The following is a 21203-nucleotide window of genomic DNA, read 5'->3' as shown; positions in this document are numbered from 1 at the left end:
TATGTGTGTTTGTCCCCTTTATGTGGGTGTGTCTGGAGTGGAGCAGGGGGCGTGCTCAGGATCTGCCTCTCCTGTGCAGCTGCGGGTTGTTTCCAGTGATTCCTGCCTACGCAGCTGCATCCTATTCTCTCATCAACCTGCACTACTTATTCCTGGGCATGGCTCTCCACCGGCGCCAGATCGTTGTTCTTACCAGAGCGGTAACTTGGCTCACCAGTAAAGTTATTTTGTCTTTGTCTTCAGCCTGGCTCTCCACTCTCCTTAACCTGTCGTTTTGTTTTGTCTTCAGTTCGGACATACCTCCCTACCTGCCTGCCTTCCTGCCTGTCGGTCTGCCTGCCTGCCTGCCTGCCTGCCTGCCTGCCTGCCTCAGCCTCTCCTTCCTCCGGAGCCGACTAGCCCACTCTGTTCCTTTACTTCAGTTGTTTTTGGACTAAGACAATTTGAACTTTTATTAAAATATTTTTGTTTCTTCCACTCCCTTTGTCGTGTTGGTTTCTCTGAGTGCTGGGTTGAACCATAGCCATAATAACACTATGCTGTACTGACAGCATCATCATCACACTAGCATTAATGTTCACACTCTGGGGATCATTTGTCCACATTTAAACTAGTCTAGGTCTCCTTACAGGTTGGACACATTTAAACTGGTCTAGGTCTCCTTACAGGTTGTCCACATTTAAACTGGTCTAGGTCTCCTTACAGGTGAGACACATTTAAACTGGTCTAGGTCTCCTTACAGGTTGGACACTTGGGTCTAGAGGTCTCTAGTGGTTGAGTCTTGGTCTGGGTCTCACTGGTTCTGTTCCAATCAGTCTTGTCTCCATCTATGGTATATTCAGTACCAATACACCAACGTCATACACTCCAGACCTGGGTTCCAGTGCTTAATTTGAGCCGAATCTGGCACCTCACAGATTTGACCTCATTTGTTCCAGCACCTATTTGCCCGGCTCCGGTACCTCACGCATTATTTATACAATTTGTTTACTGTTTGCACTGTAAACATTTAAAAAAGCGATCAGAGTTAAATCAAGTTGCCTCCTGGTTATTTCTCCAGCCTCCCAGAAAAACCATCATGTAAAAGCGCGTTGATCCTTCTGTGCAATCATCCTAATCCTTCCCCATTGATTTCAGACCTGCTCTCTTATTTCTACATATGTCCATCAACCGACGAAGTGCCCGGAGCAGGTGCAATTTGGACAGAGGCTCAGTTCAAGACCAAACAAACGTATAACCCCTGGCTTGTCAAGCAACATTCAAAGCTTATAATTGTAATAGCCAGTTATAATTGTAATGGCTTAGCAGATAATAACAAAAGAAGAACAATATTTACATGGCTCAAAGAGAAGGAATATAATATCTATTGTTTACAGGAAACCCATTCAACAATTCTAGATGAAGTTGGGTGGAAAAAGGACTGGGGGGGGTGAAATATACTTCTCCCATGGGCTAAGAAACTCAAAAGGGGTGATGATATTAATTAACAGTAATTTCGATCCGAATGTGCAAATTATCCAAACAGATACGCAAGGTAGATAGATTATTTTAAATATGTTATTGGACCATAAACAAATATGGCTCATTAACATTTACGGACCAAATAATGATGATCTGAGGATGCCTCCCGCGACGGCGTGACCCGTCAGAGCTATAGTGGCCTTGCCATGCGGATATCCTCGCATGCGTTTGTTAACAATCTAGGTCTTAGTTGTTGAAGTGCATCACACATATCTGAATTGTCACTCGAGCTCCAAAAGAGAGACACACAGGGCAGTCACCAGGGAAGTGAGGGTGTTATTACTGCACACAGGGCAGTCACCAGGGAAGTGAGGATGTTATTACTGCACACAGGACAGTCACCAGGGAAGTGATGGTGTTATTACTGCACACAGGGCAGTCACCAGGGAAGTGATGGTATTATTACTGCACACAGGGCAGTCACCAGGGAAGTGAGGGTGTTATTACTGCACACAGGGCAGTCACCAGGGAAGTGAGGGTGTTATTACTGCACACAGGGCAGTCACCAGGGAAGTGAGGGTGTTATTACTGCACACAGGGCAGTCACCAGGGAAGTGAGGGTGTTTTTACTGCACACAGGGCAGTCACCAGAGAAGTGAGGGTGTTATTACTGCACACAGGGCAGTCACCAGGGAAGTGAGGGTGTTATTACTGCTCACAGAGCAGTCACCAGGGAAGTGAGGGTGTTTTTACTGCACACAGGGCAGTCACCAGGGAAGTGATGGTGTTATTACTGCACACAGGGCAGTCACCAGGGAAGTGATGGTGTTATTACTGCACACAGGGCAGTCACCAGTGAAGTGAGGGTGTTATTACTGCACACAGGGCAGTCACCAGGGAAGTGAGGGTGTTATTACTGCACACAGGGCAGTCACCAGGGAAGTGAAGGTGTAATTACTGCACACAGGGCAGTCACCAGGGAAGTGAGGGTGTTATTACTGCACACAGGGCAGTCACCAGGGAAGTGAGGGTGTTATTACTGCACACAGGGCAGTCACCAGGGAAGTGATGGTGTTATTACTGCACACAGGGCAGTCACCAGGGAAGTGATGGTGTTATTAATGCATACAGGGCAGTCACCAGGGAAGTGATGGTATTATTACTGCCACAGGGCAGTCACCAGGGAAGTGAGGGTGTTTTTTACTGCACACAGGGCAGTCACCAGGGAAGTGATGGTGTTATTACTGCACACAGGGCAGTCACCAGGGAAGTGAGGGTGTAATTACTGCACACAGGGCAGTCACCAGGGAAGTGAGGGTGTTATTACTGCACACAGGGCAGTCACCAGGGAAGAGAGGGTGTTATTACTGCACACAGGGCAGTCACCAGGGAAGTGAGGGTGTTCAGTGCCATGGCAGAGCAGCCAGGCCGACACACAACTCAGCCAGAGAGAGATTCAGGAGAACTCTTTCCAAGGAGTCAAACTGAATGGTGGAAGACCCAGCGACAGAGTCCTTAATCAGAGGGAGTTTTTCTAGAGCTTGGCGAGGAACATGGAGGCTAGAAGGTTCTCTCAAGGAGGACGGGCGGTGGACAATACAGGATACAGCCAGTTCATAGAGGAGCTGAAGGTGCTTTATGCTCAATACTGGCCAGAGGATTCAGGAGCACTGTATGGAGAAACAGTGATAGAATCTCTCTGCCAGAGGTTTGGCATTGACAGTCCACGTACGGTCATACGGGCCTACAGGCAGTACAGGGACACTGATGGTAATGATAAAGGAGACTTTCCAGATGGACTTAAAGAGATGTTGATGGAGATCAGCACCATCCCCATCTGCAGATGGACTTAAAGAGATGTTGATGGAGGTCAGAACCATCCCCATCTCCAGATGGACTTAAAGAGATGTTGATGGTGGTCAGCACCATCCCCATCTCCAGTGCAGAAGGCCAGCAGGGATTTTCTCAAATGAATCTGATTTGCACCTCAACCCGTGCCTCTCTGCATACCTCCACCATATCAGGGCTACTCTTTCTGAACCTTGTTGGCCCACCCCTGACCAAATTCAACCCAGTCCCCTATGTGAGGTAATGGATTGCTAAAGGACCCAGATGTGTCACAGACACCAGGAGCAAAACAAGAGATAGGGAGGAGAAGACACACCAGGAAATGGCCGTGTTGTGGGAGGTTCTGGAAAACTTTACAAACTTGTTCTGTACTGTGAAGTTAATCTGAATATGCGCTTCATATTATCAGATAGGCAGGAGGCCTATATACTATAACATGTGTTCTGCTGTAGCATACATTGATTTATTTTATTTGAAGTATATTCTGATATCAAATCAAATGTTTGTCCTACAGTGATGTCTTGAAAGGTATATGAAATGTGAGTCTTGTAAGCCCCACCGCTGAGTATATGAAATGTGAGTCTTGTAAGCCCCACCGCTGAGTATATGAAATGTGAGTCTTGTAAGCCCCACCTCTGAGTATATGAAATGTGAGTATTGTAAGCCCCACCGCTGAGTATATGAAATGTGAGTCTTGTAAGCCCCACCTCTGAGTATATGAAATGTGAGTATTGTAAGCCCCACCGCTGAGTATATGAAATGTGAGTCTTGTAAGCCCCACCGCTGAGTATATGAAATGTGAGTCTTGTAAGCCCCACCTCTGAGTATATGAAATGTGAGTATTGTAAGCCCCACCGCTGAGTATATGAAATGTGAGTCTTGTAAGCCCCACCTCTGAGTATGTGTTCATATGCATATGGAGGGTGTTCTGCAGTGACACCTAAAAATGTTGCTGTACATTGATGTCTTGAAAATTAGGCTGTAAGAAATTCAGACTTGTAAGCCCCACAGCTACACTAGAGTATGTGGGCATAGTATATGTTGGAGACCAACGCGTGGCAGACGCGTGACGGTGGCTGTGTGAGAAGCACGCCTGTATCTCTCACATAACTAGAATGACTGTGATGAGTGTGGTGGAAGGAGTCAGGCGCAGGAGGGTAACCACCGAATACAGAGTTTATTCCGTGGTTGACACACAAATGCGCTCCAATAGCGATCAACGAAACAGGCACAGGGCAAACTAACATCCCTGGCAAATACACTGTAACGGAATCCAATAATACATATGCACAGGGGGGAAATCTACCCTGGCAACACAATGTTATGAGTAGCTCCACCGAGCTACACTACTCTCACAATTAACAATCCCCCACAAGGACAAGGGGGTAGAGGGAACACTTATACACTGACTAATTAGGGGATAGGAACCAGGTGTGTGTGATTGACAAGACAAGACAATTGTGATGATGATTGGGGCAGCAGTGGTTAGTAAGCCGGTGACGACGAACGCCGAAGCCTGCCCGAACAAGGAGGAGAGGCAGCATCGGCCGAAGTCGTGACAATGACATTCACTTTCTACGATCTCTCTCCCTCTCTGCTCTGATAGACAGGAGCCTGAACTCTCATCTCTCAAGCGTTGCACTTCATCATTTATTTAGACTCTATGCTGGAGGCCACCAAAATATTTGATCAACTTCCAAATATTGTTTAACAAAAGAGAGAGAGAGAGATAGGCTTTTGGCACGAGTGCATCGGCCATCACCAGTGAGGGAGCTGTGCATCATTGGGTGAGTCAGTGAAACTGGAAAGCATTTTTAGGACTATAATTTCCTCCTCATATTGTAGCCTACAATATGTGTCTCCACACACCTAGGCCTAGGCTATTGATGGATTCAAGACAAGGTCGTTTTTATTGATCTGTGATTCTCAGTTTGTCAGTGTAGCCTGCCATTTCGATCATTTGTGTGGTATTAACAAATACTCTACCAAAGTCTCGTCATGTAAAATGACATAGAATTGCATCAAATGCGTTTATAAAAGGCAAACATTTTCTTGGACATTATGCTACTAAAAATGTCCCCCATGTGTCCAACTTCTGAAAGTGCCTCTACTCTACTGCTCTATGCCACTACGCAAATGTGATGATATGAATGCAATGCTTTATTATAAAGGATATATATTTTTTAATGCATTCCAGTACCTCAGATCCCCCAGGTCACCACCCTCTCGTGCTCACTGTTTGTAAAATAAGGTGCAGCACGGCTCCTTAATTCCCTTCAGTGATATTACTTGCTGACACGTTTGGAGAAAGCTTCTTCGTCAAAGCACTATTGTAAACAGGGTTACACATTGACATTGAAAGGGAAGCATGATTATAGATTCATATTTTAAATCCTCAGAATTCATACAGTATGGAACACAACGTAGAAGACATAGACATATCATTACATACAGTATAGAACACCATCTAGAAGACATAGACATATCATTACATACAGTATAGAACACCATATAGAAGACATAGACATATCATTACATACAGTATAGAACACCATATAGAAGACATAGACATATCATTACATACAGTATAGAACACCATATAGAAGACATAGACATATCATTACATACAGTATAGAACACCATCTAGAAGAAATAGACATATCATTACATACAGTATAGAACACCATATAGAAGACATAGACATGTCATTACATACAGTATAGAACACCATCTAGAAGACATAGACATATCATTACATACAGTATAGAACACCATCTAGAAGACATAGACATATCATTACATACAGTATAGAACACCATCTAGAAGACATAGACATATCATTACATACAGTATAGAACACCATCTAGAAGACATAGACATATCATTACATACAGTATAGAACACCATATAGAAGACATAGACATATCATTACATACAGTATAGAACACCATCTAGAAGACATAGACATATCATTACATACAGTATAGAACACCATATAGAAGACATAGACATATCATTACATACAGTATAGAACACCATCTAGAAGACATAGACATATCATAACATACAGTATAGAACACCATCTAGAAGACATAGACGTATGTAGTTCTGTCCTTGAGCTGTTCTTGTCTATTAATGTTCTGTATTATGTCATGTTTCATGTTTTGTGTGGACCCCAGGAAGAGTAGCTGCTGCTTTTGCAACAGCTAATGGGGATCCTAATAAAATACCAAATATCAAATACACCAATAAAGACACTAATGTAAGGTGTTACATCATTCTCAATGATCAGTCAATACATACACTATTCATTTCACCTACAGTACATTGTATCCATTTCAAGTCCCCCCTCCCCCATTGTAGCTAATTATCTATAAAACATTGTACAGTTTTACAACCACGTATTAGTTATTATGGATGGTTATAGTTAGTGTCATAGCACATAGGTTTAAGGCATTACACAATTCATTAAAAGCATTATACATATGTACTTCATAGAAACTGTTACATACTATAGGCTATAAATCACCTATCTGTCCCTAGATGTCTCAGTCGGAATATATTAGTAGCATATATCTTTGCACTTAATACCCAGTTTATCTTTTGACACTTACCGACTTTGAACGGGTGATGTATACTGCCTGAAACGCGTTTTTTATTGGCCGGAATCTCTTTCCATGTCAGAATCACACGGTTTAACAATACTTCGAAGACGCTGTTTTTCAGGAGGAGTTGGGATGCCAATAACCTCGGTTGTTTTTCCATGTCTTCACCAATAAGTCACCGCACTAGGTGACTTAGAGAGCGTATCAATGTTATCTTAATCTAAGCATTTCTTTAGTAATTTATCGGGTTACTGAGACCCATTCTCTACACAAGGAAACAATGTTGCTGTTTTCGACTGCCACAATTGGATAGCGGATTCTCCATTCATCAAAAGGGGACGGGCTGAAATTACGCTTGACGTCACGACGCATTCCAATTTTGGTGCTAGAGAAAGAGGCTTTGAGATGAGCTTGTTCAGAGAGCAAATATTTCAATGAAATAAAATATAATTAATATGATTGTAGGCCTATGTGTATATTTGTAAAATAAATACAATTAAATTGTTATGTATTTTAAAAACGTCAGAATGACACTCAAACGGACCATTATTATTATACACAAAAAAAAAAAAATGTATGCACGCATGACTGTAAGTCACTTTGGATAAAAGCGTCTGCTAAATGGCATTTTATTTTATTTATTTATTTTATTTATTTCACTTTCATGTTAGGCCTACTACTTCTGTCCAATAGAGATAGATAGAGGACTCTAGTGGCCAAAAGCCTGATCGTTTTAGCATGGGCAGCACCATTGAGGACTTTCACCATTTTGAAGTAGTGAACTGGATGGGACTTCCTAGGGGTTAAGGAAGGATCACAGAATTCCATCCAGGTCACCAAGAGGGATCAGCCAATGAATTATACTTGTGAGCAAACATTCCATAACTACAGGTGCCAGTAAATCGCCAACCTTGGCATTATATCTGTTCAAACAACACACTCCAGGTGGCAGTATGCACCCTTTCAGTTTGTTTACCAACTCATAAAAGTAGTAGTTGAAGAAAATTGACTACTTCAAAATGGAGATGGCCTTAATGGCAGTGCCCGTGCTCTCACAGACGCCATAATGGGACAGATACAATGATGCCATGTCTATCTAAGTCTATGTTCTATCCAGCACTTATAGTCCTTGATTTTGTGCCATAGGTGGACAAAAAATTAGTTTTATTTTGACATGAGGTAAGCCGAGAGGAAGTGGGTCTACAACAGACCCACGTTTGTAAAGTCTGTTCAATAATATTATCCTTTAGATATTTTGTCTCAAATTACCCCTCTCATAATGACCAACCGCCCTGCCCACCGGCACATTAAGTTTAAATGGAATTGTATTTAACTTCTGGCTTCCCACGGACTGTTGTTGTGCAACCGAGTACATTTGAAAGCAACGCTAGTGTGTGTACTGTAAATACAGCTGCGTTGCTAAAAGTAACTAGTACATTGGGTGCAGTAGGTCTTTAGACTCTCCTGGAGGTGGTTTGTAAATCTTCCCTAGCGTGAGGTCATTTTTTTCTTATTTCTCGGGACTCTCGTTTGAGGTCAAGCAGGTCATAAACAGTTTCTCTGTATTGTAAAATTATGCTTTTGTTCATTCCATGAAGTTTGGACGTTGAAAGGGATTGAATGCATTTCTCACAAAATGTATTGCTGCAAAGCAGATCAATCTATGTGCTAGTTAGTCACTGCAGTAGATCATTCAAGAAAACAACGTCTTCAATGGCCAGTACTGTATAATCAATGATCTCACTAACAAAGCATCATTGGTTCAATTGGAACACAACACATCTCTGTTATGTAGTGGCTGTGTGAGCAATGACAGCTTTGTCAGAGTCCCATTACAATGAACTGGGAGTCTGTAGTTGTACATAGTGAAGCATTGAGGATGAGTAGAATACCATCTTGGAGTGATGTCATAATGGGGTCATAAGAAGATAGAATCCTCTTGCCATTAGGCTAGAATCTTAGGTGGGAGAACATTCAGAGAGAAGGTTAGTTGGAGAAAGTCATCATATTGGTAAGTAATGTTTCTAAATTGTTCCTAAAGTTAAGGTGAATCTACTATAATGGAGAGGACGGTTTTAGGCAAATATGATAGAATTTCATATCACTTTGCGTAGCCTACTGCGAGTATCAAATTCCTGTCTTATGTTTAAATGAATATTTTCATGGTTAAGTATTGGTATGCATTCATTTATCTAAACTGATTACTGTATAATCTAGATTACCGAACCTGAGAGTGATTTCTGATGAGATTGAATTGATTAGTACTGTCTTAAAACACATTTAACAGCATAGTGTACTATACTATAAACATTTTTGAAAAGATTTACACAAAATCTATAGTAAAAAGAGTTTGCATAATTGGTTGGTCACAGCTTGTTTAGTTTGGATACAGGGCTGTTTTATGGTGAGATGCAAAATAATGTGTTAGAGGCACTAGAAATGTAGGCATTGATGAAAGGCACCACATAGGGTAATAGGCTTTAATAGTAGTGTGAATGGCTATAGGGACACTGGGAGGTCATGTTTATTGGACATACTGTCACTATAATCACAGGATGCATAGCCGCGGGAAGTAGTTGTCACGATCGTCGGGAACAGAGGAGGACCAAGGCGCAGCGTGGAATGCGAACATATTTATTAATTGATGATCACACGAACAAAAACAAAACGAAAACGTGACGTCCCTGGTTACATTCACAAACCAACACGGAACAAGAAACCACACCAAATGAATGCCTAACGGCTACCTAAGTATGACTCCCAATCAGAGACAACGAGCTACAGCCGTCTCTGATTGGGAGCCACCCTGGCCAACATAGATATACAAAACCAGAACAAACACAAATGAAAACTCACACCCTGGCTCAACATACTAGAGTCCCCAGAGCCAGGGCGTGACAGTACCGAGTGGAGGACAGAGGAGCCTCTTAAAGAAGAAGTTACAGGTCTGTGAGAGCCAGAAATCTTGCTTGTTTGTAGGTGACCAAATACTTATTTTCCACCATAATTTGCAAATAAATTCATTAAAAATCCTACAATGTGATTTTCTAGAATTTTTTTCTCAATTTGTCTGTCATAGTTGACGTGTACCTATGATGAAATTACAGGCCTCTCTCGTCTTTTTAAGTGGGAGAACTTGCACAATTGGTGGCTGACTAAATACTTTTTTCCCCCACTGTAAATGTAAATTCTGTCAATTTGGAATTTACGTTCATGTCAAATTAATCTTTGGCAATTGGGTAAAAATCAATGTGGAACTGTTAAAAGTGATTTGCTTTATTTCTTTTGATGCCGATGCTGTCTTTAGGTTGTTTAAGGATTTGTTTTCCATTAGCAGCATCCTGTAGGTTGCTAACATTTAGGAACTCTCTTTTAGAGCTCATTCGTATTGGAAGTGCACAGTTTTGGTCAGGGCGACTTGCATGTTGAGGTGGGCCTGCTAAGGAAGGAGGTGGGCCTGCTGAAGCAATTGGCCTGTATGGGGGAGATGAGATGGATAGAGAGACAGTCTCTGGAGATGAATAGAGAGATGGTGTTGAAGGAAGTGGAGAGGGACAGACTTGAGAGGATGAAGAGGGAGGAGAAGAAGGAGCATGCAAAAATAAATCAGATGAAGGATGAAGAGTTGCTGTTGATGGATATTAGAATGAGGGAAAGGGAGAGAGAGATGGAGGAGGAAAGGAGGAGGTTAATGGAAAAATCTGAGAGGCAAAAGGTAGAGAAACAGATGGCGCTCCAGAAGAAAAGACAGGAGGAGAGAGACAAGTGGGAGATATCTGAAAAGAAGAGAGTGGAGGAATGGAAAGAGTTTTACTGGAAGGAAGAAGAAAACCGAAAGGAAGATGCATGGATGAAAGCAGAGAGGAAGGCAACGAGAAAGGTGGAAGAAGCAAATAGAAAGGTGGAAGAAGCAAAGAGAAAGATGGAAGAAGCAAAGAGAAAGGTGGAAGAAGCAAAGATAATGATGGAAGAAGCAAAGAGAACGGTGGAAGAAGCAAAGAGAAAGGTGGAAGAAGCAAAGAGAAAGGGGGAAGAAGCAAAGAAAAAGATGGGAGAAGAACAACAGATGCTGAAAAAGCAAGCCAGGCTAACGGAGACCCTGAGCGATAGAAAAAGAAGAGACGGGGAAGAGAGAAAGGAAGATGAAAATAAGTGTGTGAAGGAAGCAAGGGAAGGAGACAGGAGAGAGCTCCTGAAAGTAAAGAGACTAAGTGCAGAAGAAAATATGACACACATGGAGAAACAAATGAGAGAGCTGGAGGTCAAAGGTAAAAAGGAGAGGGAATAGACAGAGAATAAAGTGTGATATGTGAGGTTAGCTTCAACACCTTAACTTATACTGTCTGTTTCCCAACTCCCTCTCTCCCAGATTCCTCCATCTTCTCAGCTGGTGCTGAGGTCAAACAGACCCAGTGCAAAGGTCATCTTAGTTTACAGTTCTTTTGTACATTGAAAGTGTTATACAACTGCACACATGGAGTGTGGTATTAACATCCTCCATTTTCCTTTGTCTTGTCAGATGTCTCCATGGTTACTGCAACTGAGTCAAAGACTCTGAACCCTCAGAAGGACCAGCCAGCAAAGTGCAAAGGTAAAGACCAGGGCCCGGTTTCCTGATAGCGATGGAACTTAAGCTTACTAGTGTTTTAACGATGTATCGTTTTTATAATGGCCGAAGATGTAAAAAATTACAGACAGTGTAGCCTACAAATAGAAGTAAATTGACTGAACATGAAATTGATTTCAATATGATTGAAATATAGGCCTATACAGCCTACTGGATTTATTTTCTAATGCAGTCATCTCGGTTTTCAGTTGAAGCATATTTTTATCCTTCGCTTGTTGAATTGCAAAGATATTGGCAACTTTTGTATTTGTAGTCAACTTCCTGCCGAAGTTATAGTCAGTCACAGAGAGACAGATAAACAGCTTGATTCTATGTTTAGCAGATGTCTTCTGTGTAGAAAATGACGCGGAAGGGCAAAAATTATCTAACAACGCATTTAGCTGTCTGATATCAGTGGAGTTTTCTGGTTGAATCACCCTTCTTTCCACCCAATTTTGTTTTTATGTGATGACGTTGAATCAACATCTCTCTCTCTCTCTCTCTCTCTCTCTCTCTCTCTCTCTCTCTCTCTCTCTCTCTCTCTCTCTCTCTCTCTCTCTCTCTCTCTCTCTCTCTCTCTCAGAATTCTCTGTGTTTTCCACGAGCAGTCAAGGCGTGGCCAAGGTCCCCCAGGTTCTGCAGGTCAAAGTGAGTAATAAAAGTGAGAGTGTCCAAAAGAAAGATGGGAATGACAAAGTAACAGCGCCAAAGACAGAGGCAGAGCTCCTTATGGACAAATTTGAGAGGATGGCAGAAGAGGAGAGAATTTGGCCTTGTCAGAAGGATAGGAGAGATAAAGACCAGGCCAAAGAGATAGATGGAAAGAGAAAGGATAAGGAGGTGCTGTCTAAAGAAGAGCAGCGCAGGCTGAGGAATGAGAAGGCCTTACAGGAACACCTGGACAGGGTAAAGAATCCGGAATTGACAGGCAAACAGACCAGACAACCACAATGTAAAGGTAGGACCAGGCAAAGTGACAAGGGACTCAAACACAAAACATTTCATTCTCTGTGGGTTAAAAGCAAAGAGCACCATCGTGCTCTCCCTAAAGTTAGGTTGGTGCGTAAAATCCTTAAATTCAAATAAGCAATAAAGTGTGATGGTCCGCACTCAAAAAGATGTCGCAGAAAGCTGACGTCATTTTTTTTGTTTTTGTTTTTGTCTTTTTCACTGCATGAGGGATAGCGTACACAGATGTTTCTGCTTTGCATCCTTCAGGGTGGTTTAGCATTACGTTGTACTCAGACGATGCCATCTTAATCCCCATGGGGAGGCTAATAAAACTGTATTACATTTAAGTAACAGCAGTGTATCTCACTAAGGTACTGAGTTATGTGTGACTACTCCTCTGGTGCATTGAAACAGCCTATAGGACTTAACTCTACTTTTACTGCTGTGTGTTATTGTCCTATCAAATCTCCATTCATATATATTCATTTTCTGTCCTTAGATTACTCTATTTTCACTGCATCAGGGCTAAAGAGCAAGGACCCGCATGATCAACAGTCAGCAAAATGCAAAGGTAAAACATGAAGGGGGGATAGAGAGGGACATACTTTTCACAAAGAAGAGCTCAATGATTAAAGTTCAGAATGTGAAGTAAGCATGAAATCCTTCAGTATGTTTATCTATCTCTCTTCTTTCCCACCTCTCTCTGCAGATTTATCCATCTTTTCAGCTGATGCTCAGACGCAGCAGTGCAAAGGTAAGAAATAGGAGGGGTGCAGCATTATGAATTGCTGTGTCATATAAGACCCACTACCCACTGGGCACAAACTGGTTGAATCACCCTTCTTTCCACCCAATTTTGTTTTTATGTGATGACGTTGAATCAACATGGAAAACTGCTTGGATTTGCAAAACGTCATCAATGTAAAGGAATTTCAGTAATGTTTGTATTTTTTTTCACCCAACTTTTAACCTAAATCCAATGACAAGGTTCACATTTATTTGATTTCACGTTGAATTCACGTTAGTTGACAATTCAGTCAAATGTAAATCAAAACTAGATGTTGAACTGACGTCTGTGTACAGTGGGAATCGAACCCACAACCCCCGGTGTTGCAAGCTCCATGCCATACCAACTGAGACACACTAGGCTCTAAATAATAGCTATGATGTTTATTTCCAATCTCTCTCTCTCTCTCTCTCTCTCTCTCTCTCTCTCTCTCTCTCTCTCTCTCTCCTCTCTCTCTCTCTCTCTCTCTCTCTCTCTCTCTCTCTCTCTCTCTCTCTCTCTCTCTCTCTCTCTCTCTCTCTCTCTCTCTCAGATTTCTCTGTGTTTTCCACGAGCAGTCAAGGCGTGGCCAAGGTCCCCAGGTTCTGCAGGTCAAAGTGAGTAATAAAAGTGAGAGTGTCCAAAAGAAAGATGGGAATGACAAAGTAACAGCGCCAAAGACAGAGGCAGAGCTCCTTATGGACAAATTTGAGAGGATGGCAGAAGAGGAGAGAATTTGGCCTTGTCAGAAGGATAGGAGAGATAAAGACCAGGCCAAAGAGATAGAGGGAAAGAGAAAGGATAAGGAGGTGCTGTCTAAAGAAGAGCAGCGCAGGCTGAGGAATGAGAAGGCCTTACAGGAACACCTGGACAGGGTAAAGAATCCGGAATTGACAGGCAAACAGACCAGACAACCACAATGTAAAGGTAGGACCAGGCAAAGTGACAAGGGACTCAAACACAAAACATTTCATTCTCTGTGGGTTAAAAGCAAAGAGCACCATCGTGCTCTCCCTAAAGTTAGGTTGGTGCGTAAAATCCTTAAATTCAAATAAGCAATAAAGTGTGATGGTCCGCACTCAAAAAGATGTCGCATAAAGCTGACGTCATTTTTTTTGTTTTTGTTTTTGTCTTTTTCACTGCATGAGGGATAGCGTACACAGATGTTTCTGCTTTGCATCCTTCAGGGTGGTTTAGCATTACGTTGTACTCAGACGATGCCATCTTAATCCCCATGGGGAGGCTAATAAAACTGTATTACATTTAAGTAACAGCAGTGTATCTCACTAAGGTACTGAGTTATGTGTGACTACTCCTCTGGTGCATTGAAACAGCCTATAGGACTTAACTCTACTTTTACTGCTGTGTGTTATTGTCCTATCAAATCTCCATTCATATATATTCCTTTTCTGTCCTTAGATTACTCTATTTTCACTGCATCAGGGCTAAAGAGCAAGGACCCGCATGATCAACAGTCAGCAAAATGCAAAGGTAAAACATGAAGGGGGAAAGAGAGGGACAGACTTTTCACAAAGTATTTGATGACACAGTGCAAAGATAAAAAGGACGAGAGATCTAGAGAGAGGGAGACAAAGAAGGACAAGAGAGAGAGACAGAGAGAGAGACAGAGAGAGAGACAGAGAGAGAGACACAGAGAGAGAGAGAGAGAGAGACAGAGACAGAGACAGAGAGAAACAGAGAGAGAGAGAGAGAAAGAGCGAGACAGAGAGAGAGAGACAGAGAGAAATTCATTATTAGAGAGCGGACCCCATACTTCGCTGCCATATAGAGCACTTGGTTCTATAACTGATTGAGCCAGAATCTAATTGGAATTTCGATTTTAATATTCCTTTTAATGGCTCTTCTTGCTTTGTCTCTCAGCTCATTCACAGCCATGTGAAAGCTACCTGTGTTGCTGATATTTAGTCCTAGATACGTGTAATTTTTTGGTGTGTTCTAATAGAACTGTGTCCAAATAGAATTTATATTTGTCATCCTGATTTCCTGACCTTTTTTGGAATATCATTATATTCATTTTTTTTTTAGATTAACGGTCAGAGCCCAGGTCTGACAGAACCTGTGCAGATGATCTAGATGCTGCTCTAACCCCTCCTAAGTGGGAGACAGTTGCACCAGGTCATCTGCGTACAGCAGACACTTGATTTCAGTGTTGTGTAGGGTGAGACCAGGTTCTGCCGATTCTTCTAATGTTTTTGCCAATTCATAGAGGTTAAATAGTGTTGCACTTATTGGGCTGCCCTGTTTCACTCCACGTCCCTGAGAGAAGAAGTCTCGGCTTGTTGCCGATTTTAAGTTGTTTTTAGTGTACATTGATTTAATAACATCATATGTTTTCCCTCCAATACCACTTACTATTCGTTTGTAATAAAATACCTTAGTGCAAAATTGAATCAAATGCTTTCTTGAAGTCTACAAAACACGAGTAGATTTTGCCTTTGTTTTGGTTGACTTGTTTGTCAATTAGAGTGTGGAGGGTGTAAATGTGCTCTCTTTCTCTCTCTCTCTCAATTCAATTTCAATTTAAGGGCTTTATTGGCATGGGAAACGTATGTTAACATTGTCAAAGCAAGTGAAGTAGGTAGTAAACAAAAGAGAAATAAACAATAAATATTAACAGTAAACATTACACTCAGAAGTTCCAAAAGAATAAAGACATTTCAAATGTCATATTACGTCTATATACAGTGTTGTAACGATGGGCAAATAGTTCAAAATTCTTTTTGGGTCTGTGTAATCTGAGGGATTCCACCTCATTTTGTGGGCCGGCGGCCTCTCTCAATAGCAAGGCTATGCTCACTGAGTCTGTATATAGTCAAAGCTTCTCTCTCTCTCTCTCTCTCTCTCTCTCTCTCTCTCTCTCTCTCTCTCTCTCTCTCTCTCTCTCTCTCTCTCTCTCAGAATTCTCTGTGTTTTCCACGAGCAGTCAAGGCGTGGCCAAGGTCCCCCAGGTTCTGCAGGTCAAAGTGAGTAATAAAAGTGAGAGTGTCCAAAAGAAAGATGGGAATGACAAAGTAACAGCGCCAAAGACAGAGGCAGAGCTCCTTATGGACAAATTTGAGAGGATGGCAGAAGAGGAGAGAATTTGGCCTTGTCAGAAGGATAGGAGAGATAAAGACCAGGCCAAAGAGATAGAGGGAAAGAGAAAGGATAAGGAGGTGCTGTCTAAAGAAGAGCAGCGCAGGCTGAGGAATGAGAAGGCCTTACAGGAACACCTGGACAGGGTAAAGAATCCGGAATTGACAGGCAAACAGACCAGACAACCACAATGTAAAGGTAGGACCAGGCAAAGTGACAAGGGACTCAAACACAAAACATTTCATTCTCTGTGGGTTAAAAGCAAAGAGCACCATCGTGCTCTCCCTAAAGATAGGTTGGTGCGTAAAATCCTTAAATTCAAATAAGCAATAAAGTGTGATGGTCCGCACTCAAAAAGATGTCGCATAAAGCTGACGTCATTTTTTTGTTTTTGTTTTTGTCTTTTTCACTGCATGAGGGATAGCGTACACAGATGTTTCTGCTTTGCATCCTTCAGGGTGGTTTAGCATTACGTTGTACTCAGACGATGCCATCTTAATCCCCATGGGGAGGCTAATAAAACTGTATTATATTTAAGTAACAGCAGTGTATCTCACTAAGGTACTGAGTTATGTGTGACTACTCCTCTGGTGCATTGAAACAGCCTATAGGACTTAACTCTACTTTTACTGCTGTGTGTTATTGTCCTATCAAATCTCCATTCATATATATTCCTTTTCTGTCCTTAGATTACTCTATTTTCACTGCATCAGGGCTAAAGAGCAAGGACCCGCATGATCAACAGTCAGCAAAATGCAAAGGTAAAACATGAAGGGGGAAAGAGAGGGACAGACTTTTCACAAAGTATTTGATGACACAGTGCAAAGATAAAAAGGACGAGAGATCTAGAGAGAGGGAGACAAAGAAGGACAAGAGAGAGAGACAGAGAGAGAGACAGAGAGAGAGACAGAGAGAGAGACACAGAGAGAGAGAGAGAGAGAGAGAGAGAGAGACAGAGACAGAGACAGAGAGAAACAGAGAGAGAGACAGAGAAACAGAGAGAGAGACAGAGAAAGAGAGAGAGAGAGAGAGAAAGAGCGAGACAGAGAGAGAGAGACAGAGAGAAATTCATTATTAGAGAGCGGACCCCATACTTCGCTGCCATATAGAGCACTTGGTTCTATAACTGATTGAGCCAGAATCTAATTGGAATTTCGATTTTAATATTCCTTTTAATGGCTCTTCTTGCTTTGTCTCTCAGCTCATTCACAGCCATGTGAAAGCTACCTGTGTTGCTGATATTTAGTCCTAGATACGTGTAATTTTTGGTGTGTTCTAATAGAACTGTGTCCAAATAGAATTTATATTTGTCATCCTGATTTCCTGACCTTTTTTTGGAATATCATTATATTCATTTTTTTTTTAGATTAACGGTCAGAGCCCAGGTCTGACAGAACCTGTGCAGATGATCTAGATGCTGCTCTAACCCCTCCTAAGTGGGAGACAGTTGCACCAGGTCATCTGCGTACAGCAGACACTTGATTTCAGTGTTGTGTAGGGTGAGACCAGGTTCTGCCGATTCTTCTAATGTTTTTGCCAATTCATAGAGGTTAAATAGTGTTGCACTTATTGGGCTGCCCTGTTTCACTCCACGTCCCTGAGAGAAGAAGTCTCGGCTTGTTGCCGATTTTAAGTTGTTTTTAGTGTACATTGATTTAATAACATCATATGTTTTCCCTCCAATACCACTTACTATTCGTTTGTAATAAAATACCTTAGTGCAAAATTGAATCAAATGCTTTCTTGAAGTCTACAAAACACGAGTAGATTTTGCCTTTGTTTTGGTTGACTTGTTTGTCAATTAGAGTGTGGAGGGTGTAAATGTGCTCTCTTTCTCTCTCTCTCTCAATTCAATTTCAATTTAAGGGCTTTATTGGCATGGGAAACGTATGTTAACATTGTCAAAGCAAGTGAAGTAGGTAGTAAACAAAAGAGAAATAAACAATAAATATTAACAGTAAACATTACACTCAGAAGTTCCAAAAGAATAAAGACATTTCAAATGTCATATTACGTCTATATACAGTGTTGTAACGATGGGCAAATAGTTCAAAATTCTTTTTGGGTCTGTGTAATCTGAGGGATTCCACCTCATTTTGTGGGCCGGCGGCCTCTCTCAATAGCAAGGCTATGCTCACTGAGTCTGTATATAGTCAAAGCTTCTCTCTCTCTCTCTCTCTCTCTCTCTCTCTCTCTCTCTCTCTCTCTCTCTCTCTCTCTCTCTCTCTCTCTCTCTCTCTCTCCTCTCTCTAGAATTCTCTGTGTTTTCCACGAGCAGTCAAGGCGTGGCCAAGGTCCCCAGGTTCTGCAGGTCAAAGTGAGTAATAAAAGTGAGAGTGTCCAAAAGAAAGATGGGAATGACAAAGTAACAGCGCCAAAGACAGAGGCAGAGCTCCTTATGGACAAATTTGAGAGGATGGCAGAAGAGGAGAGAATTTGGCCTTGTCAGAAGGATAGGAGAGATAAAGACCAGGCCAAAGAGATAGAGGGAAAGAGAAAGGATAAGGAGGTGCTGTCTAAAGAAGAGCAGCGCAGGCTGAGGAATGAGAAGGCCTTACAGGAACACCTGGACAGGGTAAAGAATCCGGAATTGACAGGCAAACAGACCAGACAACCACAATGTAAAGGTAGGACCAGGCAAAGTGACAAGGGACTCAAACACAAAACATTTCATTCTCTGTGGGTTAAAAGCAAAGAGCACCATCGTGCTCTCCCTAAAGTTAGGTTGGTGCGTAAAATCCTTAAATTCAAATAAGCAATAAAGTGTGATGGTCCGCACTCAAAAAGATGTCGCATAAAGCTGACGTCATTTTTTTTGTTTTTGTTTTTGTCTTTTTCACTGCATGAGGGATAGCGTACACAGATGTTTCTGCTTTGCATCCTTCAGGGTGGTTTAGCATTACGTTGTACTCAGACGATGCCATCTTAATCCCCATGGGGAGGCTAATAAAACTGTATTACATTTAAGTAACAGCAGTGTATCTCACTAAGGTACTGAGTTATGTGTGACTACTCCTCTGGTGCATTGAAACAGCCTATAGGACTTAACTCTACTTTTACTGCTGTGTGTTATTGTCCTATCAAATCTCCATTCATATATATTCCTTTTCTGTCCTTAGATTACTCTATTTTCACTGCATCAGGGCTAAAGAGCAAGGACCCGCATGATCAACAGTCAGCAAAATGCAAAGGTAAAACATGAAGGGGGAAAGAGAGGGACAGACTTTTCACAAAGTATTTGATGACACAGTGCAAAGATAAAAAGGACGAGAGATCTAGAGAGAGGGAGACAAAGAAGGACAAGAGAGAGAGACAGAGAGAGAGACAGAGAGAGAGACAGAGAGAGAGACACAGAGAGAGAGAGAGAGAGAGAGACAGAGACAGAGACAGAGACAGAGAGAAACAGAGAGAGAGACAGAGAGAGAAACAGAGAGAGAGACAGAGAAAGAGAGAGAGAGAGAGAGAAAGAGCGAGACAGAGAGAGAGAGACAGAGAGAAATTCATTATTAGAGAGCGGACCCCATACTTCGCTGCCATATAGAGCACTTGGTTCTATAACTGATTGAGCCAGAATCTAATTGGAATTTCGATTTTAATATTCCTTTTAATGGCTCTTCTTGCTTTGTCTCTCAGCTCATTCACAGCCATGTGAAAGCTACCTGTGTTGCTGATATTTAGTCCTAGATACGTGTAATTTTTGGTGTGTTCTAATAGAACTGTGTCCAAATAGAATTTATATTTGTCATCCTGATTTCCTGACCTTTTTTGGAATATCATTATATTCATTTTTTTTTAGATTAACGGTCAGAGCCCAGGTCTGACAGAACCTGTGCAGATGATCTAGATGCTGCTCTAACCCCCTCCTAAGTGGGAGACAGTTGCACCAGGTCATCTGCGTACAGCAGACACTTGATTTCAGTGTTGTGTAGGGTGAGACCAGGTTCTGCCGATTCTTCTAATGTTTTTGCCAATTCATAGAGGTTAAATAGTGTTGCACTTATTGGGCTGCCCTGTTTCACTCCACGTCCCTGAGAGAAGAAGTCTCGGCTTGTTGCCGATTTTAAGTTGTTTTTAGTGTACATTGATTTAATAACATCATATGTTTTCCCTCCAATACCACTTACTATTCGTTTGTAATAAAATACCTTAGTGCAAAATTGAATCAAATGCTTTCTTGAAGTCTACAAAACACGAGTAGATTTTGCCTTTGTTTTGGTTGACTTGTTTGTCAATTAGAGTGTGGAGGGTGTAAATGTGCTCTCTTTCTCTCTCTCTCTCAATTCAATTTCAATTTAAGGGCTTTATTGGCATGGGAAACGTATGTTAACATTGTCAAAGCAAGTGAAGTAGGTAGTAAACAAAAGAGAAATAAACAATAAATATTAACAGTAAACATTACACTCAGAAGTTCCAAAAGAATAAAGACATTTCAAATGTCATATTACGTCTATATACAGTGTTGTAGCGATGGGCAAATAGTTCAAAATTCTTTTTTGGGTCTGTGTAATCTGAGGGATTCCACCTCATTTTGTGGGCCGGCGGCCTCTCTCAATAGCAAGGCTATGCTCACTGAGTCTGTATATAGTCAAAGCTTCTCTCTCTCTCTCTCTCTCTCTCTCTCTCTCTCTCTCTCTCTCTCTCTCTCTCTCTCTCTCTCTCTCTCTCTCTCTCTCTCTCCTCAGAATTATCTGTGTTTTCCACGAGCAGTCAAGGCGTGGCCAAGGTCCCCCAGGTTCTGCAGGTCAAAGTGAGTAATAAAAGTGAGAGTGTCCAAAAGAAAGATGGGAATGACAAAGTAACAGCGCCAAAGACAGAGGCAGAGCTCCTTATGGACAAATTTGAGAGGATGGCAGAAGAGGAGAGAATTTGG

The 21203-nt window shown here is 41.8% G+C and overlaps 2 protein-coding genes across 2 annotated transcripts in view; both read left to right on the top strand.

Moving 5' to 3' along the window:
* Positions 1 to 13858, top strand: part of LOC121548091 (golgin subfamily A member 6-like protein 22) — a 337971-nt gene extending 324113 nt beyond the window's left edge. The window contains exons 15-18 of the mRNA XM_045212735.1: positions 12104 to 12478; positions 12971 to 13042; positions 13181 to 13225; positions 13791 to 13858. Of these exons, the coding sequence (XP_045068670.1) occupies positions 12104 to 12478; positions 12971 to 13042; positions 13181 to 13225; positions 13791 to 13858 (560 nt within the window). The remainder of the gene's footprint in view (positions 1 to 12103; positions 12479 to 12970; positions 13043 to 13180; positions 13226 to 13790) is intronic.
* A 7167-nt stretch (positions 13859 to 21025) lies between these two features.
* Positions 21026 to 21203, top strand: part of LOC121556711 (calponin homology domain-containing protein DDB_G0272472-like) — a 376372-nt gene continuing 376194 nt past the window's right edge. The window contains exon 1 of the mRNA XM_045212722.1: positions 21026 to 21203. This exon is cut by the window's right edge and continues 187 nt beyond it. Within this exon, the coding sequence (XP_045068657.1) occupies positions 21162 to 21203 (42 nt within the window). The 5' untranslated portion in view covers positions 21026 to 21161.

This window comes from Coregonus clupeaformis, unplaced genomic scaffold (genome assembly GCF_020615455.1).
Source record: "Coregonus clupeaformis isolate EN_2021a unplaced genomic scaffold, ASM2061545v1 scaf0046, whole genome shotgun sequence".
NCBI classification, from domain to species: domain Eukaryota; kingdom Metazoa; phylum Chordata; class Actinopteri; order Salmoniformes; family Salmonidae; genus Coregonus; species Coregonus clupeaformis.
The sequence above is the reverse complement of the archived record's forward strand: the minus strand, read 5'-3'. Positions and strand labels throughout refer to the sequence as shown.